Source organism: Hippoglossus hippoglossus, chromosome 21 (genome assembly GCF_009819705.1).
Source record: "Hippoglossus hippoglossus isolate fHipHip1 chromosome 21, fHipHip1.pri, whole genome shotgun sequence".
NCBI classification, from domain to species: Eukaryota; Metazoa; Chordata; class Actinopteri; order Pleuronectiformes; family Pleuronectidae; genus Hippoglossus; species Hippoglossus hippoglossus.
The window spans coordinates 6011049-6031291 of NC_047171.1; the positions used below are offsets into that span (position 1 = coordinate 6011049).

The following is a 20243-nucleotide window of genomic DNA, read 5'->3' on the forward strand; positions in this document are numbered from 1 at the left end:
TTTGCTGAGGTTGATTTTCCACTTTCATGCTGAGGTGAAGTTGTCCGGCATTCAATGTGTGAGCTTTTTTCATACTCAACCTTCTTCACTCATAACGGAGTACCCTTCAAATGGTTCCCATGTATTTCATCTCCGTTACAGCCACGGCAAAGGCAACAGGCACACACAGGCACACAGGGCTACAACGCCAGTCGCCTATTTGCTCGTTTGTGTCATTCGATTTTTTACATTCAAATACATTTTTTTCACCGTGCCTTTCATTTCACTTGCAAATTGGAACCGAGAACAACATGCCAATAGTAAAGTCAGAAATTGTATTAAAAGTGCAAAAATGTATATTCTTCCTTCCAAGAGACGGTTTTCATCCAGACGAAATAAAAGAGTGCACCGAAAACTTTAGTGCGTTAACAGTACAAGCCATTTCATAGGTTATTAAATGGTACATTCCTACCCACCTCACGACTACAAACATGAAGACACTGAATGTTTTGTTGTGTGTGGTTTTCCTACAACTATACATGGTCTGTAGCTGGGTTAACATGGCTTTGAGCCCCAGGAGCATCACATCTGCCTGTTCGGGAAACCTTCCCGACTCTGCTGTGTTCCCGGGGCTACAGTCTACACCCCCAATCTGGAGGAGTGTCGTCCTTTACTGAGCGAGTTTTCACACATAGTCCTGAATTCAGTGGTGCCGTCTGAAAAGCCCCTAGATTGAAATAAAGTGACATCACATTATTTTGGTTAGTGGCCAGTGCAAATCAGCTTCTCCAGCCAGTTTCAGCTCTGAAACATGAAGCTCTCATTATTAAACCTCATCTATTCCATGAATGATATCCTACAGATTTGTAAAACAGCATTGAATTACATTGCCACCTATAATTAGATTTTTATAGCACAAATATAATTGTCTCTACGTTTAGATAGAAAAAGAAAACATGGAAAGTATATATGTATATATATGTGTAGACAACTTTTCCCATTCTGCCCATTCACTTGAATGGGAAAGTGGCCTCAAGACTTTTGGATCCCACTGTATTTTCCAGGGCTGTTGTTCACACAGTACTGATGACGACTGCACACGTCATGCCATTGAAAACGACTGACAAGGCGAGCTAAGGCCTGGGCCACACTGGGTGCGTCACTGATTTGCTGCATCTCACGTGCGTCTGTAGTTCACACAGGGAGCGTGTCTGCTGCACGCCTGCAGCCAGGCTGCTACATGAGGTTTCTGGCGTGACTGAAATGAAAAACAAGACGTTCCGTGTCGTTCCTGCATCCAGTGTAACCCAGACGTAAACTTAGATACTGTCTGTATGTATGGAAAAATAATCCATCATGTGTAAACATGGCTGCTGACACATCAGTTTTGATAAAAACCCTGTTACGTTTAAAGTTAAACACCATACACGACCGATCAGACTCTCCTTTACAATTAGAATATTCAAACACGTATTAGACAAGTTGATATGGCCATAGCATTCACCTGTCAATCATTTCCTCAGCATCACGTCACGTTCCTTTCACTTGCTACGACACGTTCCTTCCATCCTCTCCTAACTGACATCTCAAAGCCAGAGCGTCACATGACCACGAGGTACACGCTATGCTCACAGAATTGGCTGTTCACCCATCGACAACACCGCACAACATCTATTTCCATTACGACAAACATCACCGCTCCCGAATTTATCCCGCCATGCTCTTATGAAGACAACCCATCTAGAGATCACACAGGTGCTTTTCTCCAAGAAACCGTAAGAGTGTGAGGACGGAGAGGTGATGACCAGCAGGTTGTTGGAGGTCCATAATATATGAAGCGCCATTTTTGAGCCAGTTCCTCCCTTTTCAATCCTTTTAGCAAGAAGTCAAAAATTCCAACATCAAGGTGATTCTAATATCCGTAGTTTTACGTCAGAGTCTGTCACCTTGTGCCACATTTACTAATAAATTCCAAACTTACACTTGATTGAGAGACAGTTCTTCTGTGTTGAATGCGGATAGACGGAATCATAAGATCTTCAGAAAGGGACTGTAAATTGAGAAGGTGACAGCACTCATTCCAAGGCATTGTGAAGGGCTGAGGGGGCATCAGTCCATCGTTACATATCCACATGTCCTTCTGGATCCATCCAGCTATTCATCGACGCCCCCCCTCTCCCTTTTGTGCTCCAGTAGCTAACCACTGCTGGGGAGTTCCCTGACATCCAAAGGTACAGTATGTGGGTGTGCGTGTGGGTGTGTGAATGTTAAGAATGATTTAAAGGAACGAGGGAGGTCACAATATGGCACAGTGGAACCTGTGGGAGCCTGTGGAACGTTCTGCTCTCCACTTCATCTTCTTTTTCTTTTTCTGGTTTCGCTCCGGGACCTGTTGTCTGTTGGTTGAGGGGAAGGAAAACAAAAGCAGAAACAGTTTGAATAAACAATCTTATCTCAAGGGTTCACTAACTAATATAATAATCCAGCCATAGTAATCATGTTGGCTCATAAAATTGTATTTATAGTGAAACTATTATAAAAGAGCAGTGAACATGTTTTCATCTACTCAATATAGCTTTCTACAGTCTGGCCACAAGAAGGCAGTGTTGATTCATCAATCTGACAGAAGAACAGTTCCCTCATGTGTCAGTTACACAGCTGGCATAGGAACCACGAGGACTCTCCACTACTCTGTGGTTGGTTTTCTATTAACAGATAAAGTGGTGAACACAGCAGTCCTCTGCTACTGTGCACTTGAGTCCTATAATACTATGACCAGACAACCTGTTGCTTACTGGTTCTTGCAACGAGAGACAGCCTTAAATACGGGATAAGACCACATAGAAAGCTTAGACACAGACCAAATTCTTCTGAAATTACATGTGTGTCAAGACAGGAAATAGCTCTGGGATTTTTATTTTCCTTTTCCACTCTTCCTTAAAACAAGTTTACTCCCCTCACACACCAACCCTGTCTCAGTGCCTAACCTCTAAATACATTGGAAATAAGGGGAAATGGATGCATTGAGACTATTGTTGCTATCCTGGAACAGTTAGACTCATTTTAAAGCAAAGAAATCTGTCTTACAGTAATTTTCTCCTGGAAAAAGGTGACGAATCAGAAGTGAACCTGAAGTTACCTTATGACACGGACGAGCTCATGAAAGGCTTTGTCCACATTCATTGGCGGATCCTTAGCACTGGTTTCAATATAAGTTATCTGAAGAGGTAAGCAGAAACACTAAAATCAGTTCGTCACTAAACCAATAACTCCATAAAAGTGCTGTGTAAATCAGAGGGATCCCAGTACAGCGAGATTTAGTATAATTAGCATTTAAATACTATATTGTTGAGAAACAACAGGGGACATAAATAACAGTTGTCTGGTGACCTGGAACTAATAGAGAATTACATGAAGACATCATTAATTAAGTCTCACCTCAGACAAAGACTAACCGGCACAATGCCAGACTGTATGAATACTAATTACACTAAATTAAAAAGGGGCCCTTGAATCCAAAATGGAAAAAGAAAAAAAAACAGCATGAGATAAAAAGTCCCAAGTTTGTGTGTGTGTTATTAAGCTTTCTGTTAGCTACAGATTCTGTGCTATTGTGAGTACATCATTGTATATTTGTAAAAATCACATGAAGATTTGAATGTAGATTTCAATTTGAGTTTTAACCTGGCATCAGATACAAACCAGGATTTTTCCGAACACTGCCCTTAAAACTTAAACATATACACATAACAAAAATAACCAGCTGGCTGCAGAAAAGTAAAGGAGAAGTGCTTCAGGACATTTTCACTACTTACATTATGTTTTGCTGCCATCTCTTGACCCTGGTCACTGGTGACCTTCCTCAGATGGACCAGGTCCACTTTGTTTGCCACCAACACCATGGGGAAGGCCTCCCTGAGAAAAACAACACACAAGTGACACAGCATTGGTTTGACAGGAAAGAGAACGAGCATCATGTGCCACACGATTTGTCCATAAAATGTCAGCTTTCTGCAGCACTTAAATGTTGCAGAAGAGCCAGCTACAGTTACGCACCACCAAAAAAGGACAGACAGCACGTTGCTAAGTTTTTGCCTCTATTTTTGTTCCATCTCAAGCTCACTTTTATTGGCTGCTGTCAGAGAACAAGCACTTAATTTCTCTTTCACTACAAATTTGATGTTTGGCCAAACTGGTCTGCAGCTTTAGGAACCTCAATGAGGAGGAGACCCTTATCATCATTAAACATTCTTATACAGAGCAATATGACAACCAGACATATTTTTCAAGTATTTCTAAGCCTCTGTGAAGCTTTGATTTGCCTTGTCTCTGACCAGTGCCATATAAATAAACTTTCCTTGCCAGTTAGAGCAGACTTTTCTGCCGAGTCCACAAAACTCCAAACTGTGCTGACTGAGGCGGACAAAGTTTGGCTTAAATGTCTTGCAGGCATCATTAAGTTAACATGTTTAGAATTCCAGTGTGTGTGTGTATCCCCAGTTTAACCAACCAGTCAATTTGGACTCAAGTTTGACTCAAGTTTGCAGATTTATTCAGCAAAGATGCTATTAAAACAAACAGATGTAACTAAAAGGACAAAAAATAAGACACAGGTCAAAAAAAAAAAAAAAAAAAAAAAGGATCTTCCTGAAACAGGAAGGGGAAGTCAAGCAGATGTCATTGCATACTTCACATCTGCGGAGGACTTTTAAGTGTTTAAAATCTAAATCAAAATGTCTGATTAGCTCGACAAGTTGAATTCACACCACACATTTTCCACACATAAATGATCAGCTATGTGTTTGTAGTGTGAGCCATCCTCCACACAAGGCTTTTCAACTGGTTTCCCTTGGCTCAGGTTCTTGATTTCATTGTTCTCTTCATGATGGCGCAATTCAAGATAATCCCCATAGATCTAATCAAATTTAAATTATAGCACAATATTGTTTCTGATATAAATTGCCTAAGTTTTACATTTGTGCATGGACTGACCTGTCTTTGACCCGTAGTATAAGTTGATGGAATCGGTCAACGTGTTCAAAGCTGGCCTTGTCCGTCACAGAGAAGACGATGAGGAAGCCGTCTCCTGTCCTCATATACTGCTCCCTCATCGCACTGAATTCTTCCTGGCCTGCTGTGTCCAGCACTGGGTAGAAGGAGGGAGATACATGCATAACTTTGGTTCACAGACTGGGACAATTGGTCGAGCTGTACACGACACACACCAGGATAAAAGTTACATCAATAGGTAAAGATCCTCACCGACTGACTGTTCATATTTTAGCACTCTTATCCCAAATTTTAACTACTACAGGTTCATTTTATTGTATTTATTGCATCCATCTGCATTTCTTTTTTTATGTTTGTATGTGTGAATGCCTGAATGAATGTATGGTCTCTGTCAAGTGCCTTTTTAAACCTGTTTTCATTGTCAAGTGGACAATGAAGATTTTCTATCAATCATAAAGCTGCAAATTCTAGTGTGTAGTTTTTTACTGCACCACCTACATGCCTCATTCAACTTAACAGCCAGGTAGGTTCTTATCAAGCATACCAGCACCTATCATACCTGTGATAAAGAGTCAGAGTTATTCAAATATTAAGTATTGAAAAACTCGGAAAAAAGCATTGAAATACTTATTTACTGACGAATGTAAAATGACTCTGAGTCTGAAGGAATCATTGCACAATGAATTGTGTACATTTTTCTTATTGACATCTGTTTCAATTTTCTGTGACCGTAAAATGTCAGAAAAGGAGGGGGGGGGTTTTCTCCTCCAGGGAGGTTGTGTTCTCGCCCCTTTCTTTTGGTCTGTTTGTTTGTTTATAACACAAAAAAGAAGCTATTACATTTTGGGGTGGATCTGGACAAAGGGGCAAATCCAGGAATTTGTTATTACTTTCTTTAACATTGCAAGACTGCGAGAACATTTATGGATCTCGATGAAAAAGAGAACTCATATCTTCGAGTCTGAGCAACTCGGTGCAGTTTGATTGAATTTATGGGGACTGTTGGGCCTTGGCGGTGGTATGCATTCCACTGAATGCCAGTCTAGACTCCCCGGTGACTGTGTGTAATCACCTCCACCCACACACTTTCATAACTCTAAGAGAAACACACTAGTAGAAAGTGGCGGCCCATTACCACAATCAGGGCCATGTTTAAGCTAAATCTGCTGTTATACAACTATGATGTCCACTCCAAAGAGTTCTCAGGCCTTTGCAAGGGGTGAGTAGATGTCAATAATTGATAACAGAATTGACACAAACACGCTTTCACAATAACTGTGAAACTGGTTTTCTAACTCTTTCCAGAGTTTCGTGTTTGCAGCAAACTGACGACTTCATGGGGGAAATAATACATAATTTCTCCCACATGCAGCGACCATGAAAGTGCTTTCATCCTTTAAATGTCATCAAATCTTTCAGGGAGGAGTTGCCATTTCATAGCTTACTCAGCGTGGGAAACAGCAACATAGAGTATGTTCACTCATTGGTCGGCGGTGGATTGAAGCCAAAATGAAAATATGCATAGAATAGTAGATGAGCATTGACAGATAAGATCATGTGCAGCTGCAGACTGGTTCATTTCACATGCACACATTTTTCTACTCACCATCCAGTATTGCCCACTGCCCGTCGATCTCTGTGTGTTTCAGATACGAGTCCTCTATCGTGGGATCATAGTCCGGCACAAAGATCTTCTGGAAGAATTGGATGGTGAGGGCGCTCTTCCCGACACCACCATCCCCCACCACCACCAGCTTGTATGTTGGCAGGTTGTCACTTGGCACGGCGCTGGTTGCCATGGTGACCTTGACAGTGACGGTAAAAGGCTAGTAGGTGGCTGATGAGACACACCTGGCTGAAATGGAGGATAGAGAGAAGGAGAGAGAGATAGAAAGACAAAGGGATTGACAACAGAAAGAGGAGGGAGCAACAGAGAGACAGGGGGCGAGAACAAGAGAGAGAGAGAGAGAGAGCGAGAGAGAGAGAGAGAGAGAGAGAGAGAGAGAGGTGTTCAGGTTCTTTGTTGCAACTGCTTTTTCATCACCATGGAGATAACAGACCACAGCTTGGACTTGCAGAAAAGCAGAAAGATATAATACAAAAAATATTGCAAGGGCAGGAGATAAAATTCAGCAGTATTTAATCCTATATAAACATATATTTTCATAGCTGAGAATCAGACATTTAAATTCTAAAAGAGAAAAACAGAAATGAAAGTCAAAGGTTAATGTACAAAAGTACTTTTTTTATGTCATTAGAGAAGTTGTTTTGCAGAAATGTTAACTTTTCTTGTCCTGTTTACTTTTTACTGTTTACTTTTTACTGTTTACTTTTTCCTTGTTAAACAGTCACTACTGGAGCTGCAAATTATGGACAATACTTTATTGACTTGAGTTACTTAAGGGTCACTCATAGTGCTAAAGGGTGCGTGACAGACTGATTTAAAGTGATACTTCAACCCTAACGTTTTTAGAATGAGGTGCTTGGAGACGGGGCTAAGACACGCCTACCTACCCACCATGAGTGTTATAACCCACCACCCACCTCAAGCTGCTGCTGGTTTGACTGGAGGGTGTTACATTTTTCAAATATGTATAAATGCCATGACGCAGATGTCCCAAATGCTTGACACTACATAAGTATTGGTCCTGCAAGGTCCCAGATGGTTTGAAACACTAGATGTTGTCATGAAACATGATCAACCTATAAATGTAGGCCAATATTTTTATGAATGTGATAATAAATGTGAAATTAAAACCAGCATTTATGTCTTTCATCATATAAAAGTCGTAACATTTTTTTACAATATTTTATAGTTGTAATATAAATGTTTACAGTTCAAAAAACACATTAAATGTGCAGTATCTCTTTAATGATTGGTTTTGCTAATACGATTGTAAATGTTTATGTGTGGTGGACATCAGCACGCACAACGGGTGTAATCAGAGTTAACTATCGCGGCTTTTACTATTGTACATATGCATGTGCAACAAAAACTGAACTGGTTACGATGTCGGACATGAGACAAAGTTGACACCTAATTTCTTTTTCCACCACCAGGGCGGCTGTGGCTCAGGGGTTAGAGCGGTCGTACTCCAACCAGAAGGTCGTCCCCATTTCGCATGTCAAAGGGTCCTTGGGCAAGATACTGACCCCAAAATAGAGAAAATAGATGCACTTTACGAATGTGTGAGTAAATGTAAAACTGTCCTTTAAAGCGCTTTGAGTGGTCATCCAGACTAGAAAAACACTACATAAATAGAGACCATTTACCAGTAAGTCAGACAAGCTTTAACATGTCTGTGGTGTGCAGGAGTTGTGATCGTTTGTGTTTCTACTGTGGCTTTAAAGCAGAGGAGTCGCTGTTACACTGCTGTGTTCCTGCTCTTACTTTCAAACAGATAACAGCCTCACTGGTGTCCGATCCACTCTCCTTCAGCTATAGTGGAGCCATATGCACTTTCTTAGGATGCTGCTAATGCAAACCGAACATTTCCTGCAACTTCTGCTTCATATTAGAAGCTTCCAATTGACAAACCACAAAAGGATTTTATTGTGAAACAGCTGCAGGAAATGAATCATTACTTGTCATCAAATCTATTGTCTAAATGCCCTTTTTGAGAAAATACAATGGCCAATTCGGATTTAGCATTTTTCAATGTTTAAGGAAGGATGGAAAAGCTGCCACAATAAGCCTGGGAATATGAAGGTTTGTCACCAAGAGGCCTTATTTTTATATGTATAGAAAACCGCCAGCACTTAGCCCACATCACTGGCTCACTTAAATCATAGGTATTGTAACATCTGACATTGGCATGTTTTCATTTTGGCTATTGTATTTGCTGAATTTATTTAATGAATAAAGTACAAAAAAAAATTATTTTTCCGTTTGAATGAAGAAAATGAATCAACCGGATCACTTCATTAATTTCGTTGCCACTGCAATGTGATTATGGTTTTACTACCAGCAAAATGAACGTCCTCATTGTTCAAACTGCAAGCAATCCTGTCAGCCAACTTCTTTTTCTTCTTCTTCTTCTATCATTTAATGCTGTCTCAACTTCCTCCAATTGGCCGGAAAATCCAAACTATCCCCCCCCAAAAAATTTCACTCTGCAAATGATTTGGTTCATGGTTCTTTTGATCAAGACCGAGACCAGCTCTTTTGATCGGACTGATTTTAGTCTGTCCTTTCTGTGACCATGTTCCATCCAAGTTTCATGGAAATCTGTTTAGTAGTGTTTGCGTAATTCTGCTGCTAAACCAACCAGCCAACGAATAAAAATAAACAAATAGCCTCCTTGGCAGAGCTAATTATTTTAGTCAAGCTTTTCACAGTGTTGACACTACCACCTTACTTTGAAACCCCCAGATTTATAGATTTTATTAGCGGTTTATGGTCAAAAGCAAAATAAACAAAAAAACAAACATATATTCCCCAACTGCAAGCATAACAAACCAACTCCCACCCACCCACACACCCATTCCTCCCTCATCCACCAGGAAACAGCTGTCAGCTGGCTGAAGTCCATCCTTTCCTGCCCAGCACAAAGGAGGGAAGGAAGATGTTTCCTTCCTTTCCAAAGCCAGCCAGCCTATCAATCAGTCTGCAACAGTCAGCCTGCCGGGTTGGGCAAATAATTTGAAGCCAAAGAAGCCAAATTCTTGATGTTAAAAAGCCTCTCCTGTCCGGTAGGTGTGAGGCTGTCAGAAAGTCACTAAATAGACATCTTAGCCATTATCCTTATCAGAGGATTTTCAATACTGTACATAAAAACCAACACAACAGCTTGAGAGGCTCTATGAAATCACACAGCCTACCCGTCGTGGTTTTCACACCAGTCTCCCTGAAGCCAAGTCAGGTCACAACCTTGTAGGGTGTGTCAGCATTTCCCCCTGCAAGTCTCTTTGGTGGGGTACACACAGTTCTCTGAAAACACAGTTGGTTTCATTCTGTGAGACTAAAATAATACACACCAGTTTGAACCAGATTCCTTTGGGAGTGGAAACTTACTAGAGGAAATTTACTATGTGTCCAACCAAAGTTAGTCATATAACCAATGTGGCGGCTATACGGCTTTACAAACCACAAAAATTCCGCATGCCAACCAAGGCTGCGCAGTAAATACTTCCAGCATCGTGCACAACACTCAGGCTGTGTCCACACTAGCGCTTAAGGATCTGAGTGATTTCCTGCAGGTTTTGACCTTGAATTCACATCAAACCGGCACGTTCCAACACTGACAACTGGGAGGACAAGTTGGAAATTTCCAGGCTCATAAATCTGACACATACAATATGTCCTCGCCCTATGGTTAATAATGTTTTTACTGTCCATGCAGACAAAAAAACATGAATTGTGTTTTTGATGATGGATGTAACACACAATTTTAAAGAGCCACAATGGATGTATCAAAATTATCCACACCATAGACTATATATAAAGTATAAAGATGGATGTTGTGTCTCCACATCCAGAGTCTGCGCACTAGCAATTGGGGATGGAGCTAAAACTAAGCTTGCCTGCAAAATGAACACTTGTACATGTGTCGAAAAGTATCTTTGAGAAATGTATGTTTGTATTTAGATTTTTTTGTCTTGTCCACATCCAATCCATTAACATGGAGGAAGCAGGGTTAAAGACCTATGATGCACCCAGCCACCAGGTGGCCATTGAGATGCTTTGGCTTCGGGGAGCTGTCATGTCATCCATCTTTTTATACACTCTAGATCCACAGATGACTCTCCTTGTTACAAACTCAATGTTTATTGATCAGACATCTTCATTTGAAATTCTCAACACTACGTTCCACCACCACATTAGTACAGAACACATCCCAGCTAATATGTGGAGTAATTGGGCGTCATGTTGCACACACACTGGACGTGTAACAGTGACGTCAACAGGACCGCAAAGATGTACAGGATTCTTTTGTGTGTTCTCTCAGTAAATTCTTTACCTACAGAGCTGATCTCTATGGCTATGGCTAACCAGGAAATACAAGTTTCTTTATATACTGATACAGCTACAAGACCAATGAAGGGCATCAGCCTTTGACATATTCTGCACATTTTCAGTAAACCTGTCTACACTGACATATGATTATCTAATGTGTGAAATTACATAAAGCAGCTGAAGCGGGTGTGCTTTGAACCTCGTATTTATCCTCACAATGACACCATTAAAGGCTCTTGAGTAGCGGCGAGTTGCTGCCCTGGGAAAGGATAAAGGAACTTCCCTCTTCACATGGGAACAAAGCAGCAACAAAACTCACAGAACAGGAATAAGGAAGGACATGGGACACACTGTACTGTAGCACTGATATCAACACTCACACTCGATCATTCAAAAGGAGGTGTTGAGACATAAGTTCACTGAGTTCACAATGTACCTTTATTTTATTATTTGGATTGTAAGCAGAACAGATTATTTTTTTTTAGATGGTATATGATATAATTTCTAAACCAAGAGGTACTTTTCTCTTAATGTTGTAACCCTGACTTTTTGTAGGAACATGGTATTAGTATAAGCACGGTTCTGGTTTTTGTCATTATGACAACTGAAGTAGAAGCAATAGTTCACGTTCAAGGCATGAGAGAACTGAGGGGAATACAAATGGACTAAAACAGTTCCATACCAGTATGGGTATTTCTATTTAATGTAGTAAAATGATAAAATTATATATTTATCATTTCACCATACTTTCCAAGATGAGCTCAAATTTACTTTCGAGCAGTTTTCTGTTCTATATAACACCTCTATTATCACCTTGACACACGTACTATGAAGTGTGCAGCAAGATATAATCTGCCAATCGTATTTCTTGTGCAGCAGTTGGCACCTCAAATGACCCTGTGTATTCAAGACTCTTCTTCAACAAGCAACTCGTAGTGTCGTTTGACAATTGTGAAACAGGAAGTCACAAATACAAAATATGCTTTATAATACTTCATATTAAGTTAATCTATTCCAGAAAATGATGTTTTTACATTTCCTCCAGTGATGACAGACTTCACACTAAGATCTTTAGCACCTTGTGCAACATTTGGCAGAGAGAACAAAGTACAAGTAGCTAAATAAAAGGCTCTGCAGCTGATCACATGATGGTGGGTCATCATCACCAATGACTAACTTGACAGTTTTCAGTCTCACAGCACTGTTTCGGGAATTTAGCCAAAAACTGCAGTGATGTCTTTTTCATAGTGCACCGTTGCTTTTAAGAATTTCTCTGTAAATGAGGCTGCAATTCACACACAATTATCATACATAATCCAACTATCTGTCATCCCATGCTCAACTATTATGAATCGCAAACATGTTTGGGTACCTGGTCTTAAAATGAGGTGTGGTAAGGAACATTAAGCATATCAATGAATAAAATAATTTCCAACACTGATATATCAGCCCATATATATATTAAAGAAATGACAATGATTGTTAGGATGTTGTTATAAAACCCTTATGACAAAGTAATGTAACCGAGGCAAAGTAAAATTAGAGTTGGGCTCTAATTTTAAAGGGGACATTATCAAAGTGGTAATATAAACACGTAGGCCGGTGCACAGTGCATTTAAAACACACAGATGGTCGGCTTGTCTGCTGACACTTTGCACACTTGCAGATTGGTTTCCTCTGCAGAGAAACCTTCTCTCAAACTACCTGGCAAATCCACCATTTTAATAAAAATCTGCCCTGGCTTATAATGAGAATAGGAAATGGCACTCTGATTGGTTTGTTGCATGCGCCTGGTGCAATGGGCCTTTTTCTGCCAATAAACTTGCAAACATGGATCTTGACCAATTCTAAAAAGGTACTGACCGCATTAGACCATATGCTTAGATCACTTGTATTAACAAGAACAAAGTTTTCAAGTTGATTGTAAGATACATATTTCTGAATGAAAACAACCACATATCCTTACGATTACTTTTATCTGATATGTATTAGATCCAGCTGACGGCAGTCGTTAACAACCAAAAGAAATAAACTACACAATAGAAAGTAGAGCGGTTCTGTAAATATATATGATATATACACTGCATCAAAATGATGTATCCTGGTCAGGTTCTTGCCCCAATAACTTCTCATATAGTTACATATAATAACACATGAAATGTATAATGTCTTATCTCGTTTGCTCTTGAGCACTTCACGGGATAATTGCTCTGCCTTTGCCCCGAGCTAACTCATAGTAATGAGCAAAACATCATCCATCATTTCTAATTTATTTTGTTGGCCAGTTTTGTCAGGGCTGCCAAATGACTGAACGTGCAACCTTGTGGTCACAGGCCAGCTTTTCTACCCTGCTGACCAACCGACAACTAGAATGTGAGATGTCAGTGTTAAATGGCGAGATGACACACATACAGTACAAGTACCTAGCTGAACCTCACGGGAATCGCTATTTAATAAACCAGTCACACCAAACGCTGCATCGTCGCATCATCCACATGGTCATTTCCTCCTGGTCAAAGGTCACAATTAAGCCAATGGAAAATTATGAAACAACAAGCAAAAGTCAGCTCACAGGCAACGTCACCATCATCATCATCATCACCATCATCATCATCATCACCATCATCACCAGCAGCAGCAGTGTTTGACATTTCCATTAAGTTGTGGTGGAGGGATAAAGACATATCTGTCCCCAGACAGCCAAATCATCTGGTGATTTCACCTTGCTATTAATAGTGATGAACGTGTGTGTGCGTGCGCGGACTGACTGGTGCTTCTGAATGATCTCATCCTATGATTTGATAGATAAAGAATCCCTCTGTTCTCTCGTGCCCAGCTGTTTAATGTGCACACGCCACCTCCTTGCACAGCTGGACGCTGCCACCACCACCGTGTGTATACAGCTGTTCCAAGGTAGAGAGGAGGATGAAAACACATACATGTATATAAATGTATATACAGCGAAAGGTTGTGTGGTTATTTCTCACAGACCAAAAAAATAAAATAATAAAAAGGACGAGCACTGGGTTTTTTGCTTCGTCCCCAACGGGAAGACGTTTCACACACAGAGGCAAGGCCCGTCTCTCTCTCTCTCTCTCTCTCTCTCTCTCTCTCTCTCTCTCTCTCTCTCTCTCTCTCTCTCTATGTGTGTGTGTGTGTGTGTGTGTGTGTGTGTGTGTGTGTGTGTGTGTGTGTGTGTGTGTGTGTGTGTGTGTGTGTGTGTGTGTGTGTGTGTGCGCCTGTGTGTGTGCGTGTGTGAATTAGGCCGAACAGAAGACCGACAGTAGCCGCCCCTGAATAACGGATTCCTGCTCTCATCCCCCCCCCTCTCTCTCTCTCTCTCTCTCTCTCTCTCTCAAGTTTGTCGTCCATTAAGCTCGATTCATTCGCGTGATTGAAAAACGAGCTAACCCCCCGTTAGCATCTCGTCAACCCGGAGGAACCGATGACAGTTAGCTGCCCTCCACTAAGTTCTCGCTATTCTCACACTACTTCGCTCATTTAGGTGGTTTCCCCCCCCCCCCACCACCACCTCCCCTCCGCTGCGTCCACTCACCACTCGCCGCTTCCCAAGGGGGGGCTCCCGCTGACCGTGAACACACACACACACACACGCAGAGAACTGTCCCTCCTCACGCCGACACGTCCCTCCTCATCTCCGGCCGCGTCTCGGCGTCGAAGCCCCGCCGCCCTGTCGCCGCCGCTGGGAGTGAGCTCCCCACATCTGCGGAGCGATACGCCGACGAGCTAATCTTCGTATTGCAACAGCTGATGCTATATATAGACGAGCCCCAGAGGGGTGGCCGCGGTTCTCTGTTTCAATCTAACACGATTAAATGTTGTGTTTTCTCTGACAATTTCATATCAGGAATTAGTTGTTAGTGTTCATGTCTTTGTGTCATGGTGTAGTTTTTGTGTTACAGTCCTGAAAGCTTAGGAAGCATTTTGAGAACACCCCCCTTTTGCTGGAATGGACTCTTCCCCCTGTGTAGCGGACGGCTTTAAAGGGATAGTCCTGTCAAATGATCCCTTCCTAATTTAGGGGGGAGTTAAAGGGATTAATTAGCGTTGGGGGGGGGGGGGGGGGGGGGGGGGTATGAATCACGTGTCTGTTTGTCTCTATGTTTCTAAGGTTAAATCAACTTTTTTATTAATCCATCCATCCATCAATGGATAATTAAATAAACAAAGATCAGCAGTACATTATATGAGTTGACATACCTTTATAGATAACTATGCCCTTGTTTCTCAGTGAGAACACTATATATAGCACATACAGGAACCCACACATTTAATGAATACATGTGTAATAACCTGGGAGGAAACAAGTAACAGGTGAAGGCTGCAGAGAAGGTGAAGAAAAGTGAAGTTTCAGCTCATTAGTTCACGTTCCAAGGTTAGAATCTGTGTCACTTGATCCACTCTTGTGGGTCACTGCTTCATGTCACGTTAGTTGACCTCTCCATAGCTTAAAAAGGCAGCCATTTTAATATCCTGACTACTAATGTTCCTGCTTACACCCAGCAGTGTCACAGGAAGCCATGGCAGAGTAACAGCGAGCCACACACCCTGAGGCTGAAGCAGCTAAATGGAATTCAACGATCATTAATCAGCCGTTATTATTTAGTCTACAACAGTGCTTTCCCTATTGTGTGTGTCTGAATGGCTTCTCTGAAAAACACAACCCTTGCTTTTAGGAATTTATCACATGTAATGCACATTTTCACATGTTGGTCCTGTGTAAAGTAATACAGCATGTACAAAAATCCATATGACGAAATATGGACCCATTCGATTTTCATATGTGAAATGTCAGACAATGCAAGTGACAACAGCAACCACACATGTAATGACAGGGAAGTGAGTAAGTGTTAGCCATATATAGACATGTTTTTTACATTATTCATGCAATTAGAAGGAAAGTGTAACTATAATCATTTTGTGCAAAATCCTTGTCATAAATAATGACTTAGTATCTCAAGCTTAAGAGGCAAAATCTCTTGTTTTTCTTCTTGGGTGAGCAGGTAATGTATTCATCAACACATATTGTATTATTACACAGTACTATTACACCTTTTTCATGTCCAGTGAAGGAGGATATAGTGATGGTCTCCTTGTTCGTTTGAGCTAGAGGTCAAGGAGACAGATAAGGATCTGATCAATCAATAGAAGAGAAACGTGTGTGTGTGTGAGAGAGAGAGAGAGAGAGAGAGAGAGAGAGAGAGAGAGAGAGAGAGAGATGCTGTAGGCCATAATAGTGACTAGTTACTCACACAGCTGGTGGCCACTTTAAAGACCTGCTTCCCAGAAAAACCTTGGGATTTATGATGTTGTTTGCCAAATGGATGAGTGTATTCTGAAAATCCGCTCCGAGCCACTGAGGACTTAAGTAATGCTGAGATCACATGAGGTATTCCTTTACAGACACTACACACACACACACACACACACACACACACACACACACACACACACACAAATCGACATATATGGCCCAAGAAATGTTAGCGTTCACACAGCAAAAAGAATGGCCACACCACACCAAATGCAGACTGACCGATCAGATCTCAAGACACAGATCTGAGGAAACGTTTGGGTGCATTCAGACCTGTACTTGGTGCTGACCACTTGTGATTGGATCCCTCAGGACAGATGTTAATACCAGGTCTGAACAGGGTCTATGTGACCAGAAAACCTAAATGCACATGCACATCTTTCCAACATTACTGGTGAGAGTGTTTATGATGAGAAGAATCCAGGCATTAGATGTTTTTTATGTCACGTTACAGCTACTACATGTTGGGAAACAAAGTGGTCACATTCATACACCTAGCATCCAAACAGTGATTCTCTCCCTACATTATATGTGATGAAAGAAAGAAAAGGTCTTCAGGGTTGTTTGACCCTGTTTGACATAAGCTACAATTGATTTAGGCTTTGGAAGACTTGTAGGAAGCAATCATGAGGTGGTGAATGGATTGACTGGGTTACTGATTTGTTCATTCTGTGAGAGTTCACCCAACTGGATTGGATGGCAAGTTGATGGGATCTTAATTTGAGAATTGATTTCTCCTGAATACTCCTTATTTTTCTTCACATGCTGCAGGTGTTCAAGGGCCAAGGTCAGGCAGAGTGCAGCGTGAGCCTTTCTGATGGCAGCCATATGCCTGCAGTCACAGACTGCACACATTGATAGTGGGCCAAATGTTTAACTTGTATATCCTGATAGGAATAATTTTAGCATTTGTACACTTTTTAATGTGGATTTTTCTAGAAAAAGCACAGTGTCCATCTTGAGTAATCGACACTCAGGATCACGGATCATTAAGCACCAGTGACGATAACTGATGACTGACATTGGTACCTGCATAATTCTTTCCCCAGTCTCATTCAAAAACTCACAACATATGTTGTTTCTCCCAGCATGCATTGCGCTAAAGAGAACCATGAAATGCTTCTAGCTCATCACAGGACTGACACAGCTCTATATGGTCTTTATTATGATAATGGAACATGAATGTTATGAACATTGAAAACTGAAAACGTTCCCTTGTATGACTGTGGCTGCTCATCTGTAAATGGTTCACATCTGGTTATAGAATAGAATAGAATAGAATAGAGAACTGGATTGTCCATGTCTTTCTCTTCAAACACACACACGTTCCACACAAACACAAAGACACACACTTCCATTGCCTCTTGCCTGTTTCCATGGAGACTGCAGCGAGCTCTTTCTTTCTGCCAAGATCAGACCGTCTGACTTGAACACAAAACATATGCATACACACACTCACTCACACACACACACACACACACACACACACACACACACACACACACACACACACACACACACACACACACACACACACACACACACACACACACACACACACACACATACTTGGAAGCACACAAACCGTAAAAAGTGTTTTACCCAATCAGTCTATACTACGATGATTGTTATAGCTAGTGTCCTACTTAGAGCTTATACCTACATATACAAGGTTATTACTGTTATAACACCACTCTGCTGTTGTTATTTAGATCACTTTAGATCACTACTCATATTAAGTTTTTTATGTGAGGAGAATGTAAATATTTTTCTGTGTGCATATTAAAAGAGCATCACTTTTCATATTTGTAGAGACAGAGGGTAAAACACTGTCAGACAGGAGTGCAATGAGTTCTGAGGGGGATTAGGGTTTAGGAGGATAAAAGGTGTTTTTGGTTTTGTTAATGTAAACCTTCCAACTACAAAACATTTTATTGTTCCAGCAGTAGATTTGAAATTACTGTTATTAAAGTTTACATGCAGTGAGATGATCAAAGATAATGACACTGTTATGTCACAAGTGTCTTAAGCAACAGCACAAGTCTCACTTCCCCCTCCGCCAGTGGAACATGTGCAGCCATGTCACCACTGTGACCATTTTAGTTTGATTTTAAAGTTGATTTTAGTGACATCTTTTCACCCCCTATAGTCACTGTTGGCCACAATGCAGTTGGTTTGGTTTCCATCGTGTAAAATAATAAGTTAATAAGTAAAGACACTGATGAATGAATTACACAGCAAATTATTAATGGTTGTGAGAGCTGATTTCCATATTTTCCATAAAATTGACAAATGCATAAGACATAAGGCTGTAGCCCCTGACACAAAAAATAAAGATGACAGTATTCTGCATTACATGAATTTGCAAAAGGGTTTTCTGTGAGGTTTGGCTTGTTAAACTTTGCAGGTAAAAGTTCACCTTTGTCTCAAAAGAAAAACTTATGATGCATGTGTTGTTTGAAAATGGAGAAGTCAGACTGGCAGTGTGCCATCACATCGTTTTGTACAGTGTTATAACAACAGACTACAGTGTTGCTCAATAGCAATCTGCTAAATAATGCATCATAGTTATTTCTTTTACTGGAATGAAGAAAATGGGACTGTACACTGAGAGAAATGTCTTTGAGGCTGTTCTCAGAATGACCCCAAATTCATTATAAGAAGTTTTCATCATTAACCAAAACTCTGAACAACAGCAGTATGTTCTTCTTCCTGTCCTTTTCAGTGAAATAGACCAGTTCTTTAAAATGGGTTTGACAAATACTGATGGAAAGCACTTGTTATGAGTCCATGTTCCTGCATTAGTCACTGCTCTTTACAGTACTTCAGGTAAAAAACTGTATCTACAACTTTCCAATGTGAGTTGGTAATCAACGAAATCTAAAACGTGACTATAGTATTAGTCCGAATTCAACAACCGCTCTTATTTTCTTCAGAGGGGTTTGGATATTAACGGTGCATCTGACGGCTCAGGGAACATCCAAACTTCGTCTATCTGGGCTGTGTGGTATAATTTTTCGAGAGCCTTTTGTGGCTCAAACAAAACCCCAACATCTGATAGGACTTTTCTTTTTGCTATTGAGATGACAACAACTGGACTGACTGATGCTCCTGCAAAGGTGAAACGTGAGTTTACTAGTACGTCTGTATGATACAGCCTGTAAGAGGTAGCACTGTGCACTTGACAAATCCAGAGCTAGAGATGATGGTGTGAGCACTGAATATTTGAAGTTGCAATACACCAAGCGGGTCATTCTAAGATATCTGAAAAAGAATGAACCTCCAACTGATCAATAATGGTTTAACACCCCTGACCCTTCCTAGAGCTTCATTTATAAGACATCTAATAAACTGGATGTCCTCTTAGAAATATTGGAACCATTCCTGTTGCCTTCCAGGGAAACTACCATAGAATAGTGTTTAGCTTGATGTATCTTAACACTTAGTCAAAGCCCAGCAGTGCAGACAGGTGGTAAAGGAACGGGAGTAATGGCAAAATACAGTTTTCTGAATATTATGCTTGCAACGTTCATATAAATCATTTTGTATTTTGTTCCCATTTATATTATTTATCTTTATATTTTGTGTGTGTGTGTATGGGTAAATTAATGTATAATTGAAATATGCACTGCTTTATTTTTACAAGTAATCATGAGAGAGGTGTCCTTTTTTTCACTCGAGCACCTGCCTCCCCAAATGTCTGTGTATGGCCCTGCTCATGACCTTGGGTATGACTTTTCACAGCCTTGAAAAACAAAACTCACCCTGCAAAGTCAGTGTGTGTATGAGGCTCGTATACCCGTCTGTGAAAAATGACCCCATGACCTCTGAACACGGTTGAGCACATGAATAATCTCAATGTCGTACTTGTGAGCCAGAAAATATCATCATACGTCAAAGCCAATGCATCATTAGGCAAGAAATTTATTTTGTAAATGGTCATAAAACACAACGCTGGTTTTG

At 40.8% G+C, this 20243-nt stretch overlaps 1 protein-coding gene across 2 annotated transcripts; it reads right to left on the reverse strand.

The window, feature by feature from the left end:
- Positions 1-1190: 1190 nt before the first annotated feature.
- Positions 1191-14718, reverse strand: si:ch73-116o1.2 (ras-related protein M-Ras). 2 transcript variants are annotated; one of them, XM_034574277.1, is made up of 6 exons: positions 14502-14718; positions 6596-6844; positions 4972-5125; positions 3795-3894; positions 3119-3198; positions 1191-2375 (listed from the first exon to the last, which is right to left on the reverse strand). In XM_034574277.1, exons 2-6 carry the CDS (start codon positions 6786-6788, stop codon positions 2276-2278), a joined length of 627 nt encoding a protein of 208 aa, XP_034430168.1. In that variant the 5' UTR covers positions 6789-6844; positions 14502-14718; the 3' UTR covers positions 1191-2275. The 2 variants fall into 2 exon arrangements, with proteins under 2 accessions (XP_034430168.1, XP_034430170.1); XM_034574279.1 differs by having other exon boundaries at positions 6596-6840; positions 14502-14710.
- Positions 14719-20243: the final 5525 nt, after the last annotated feature.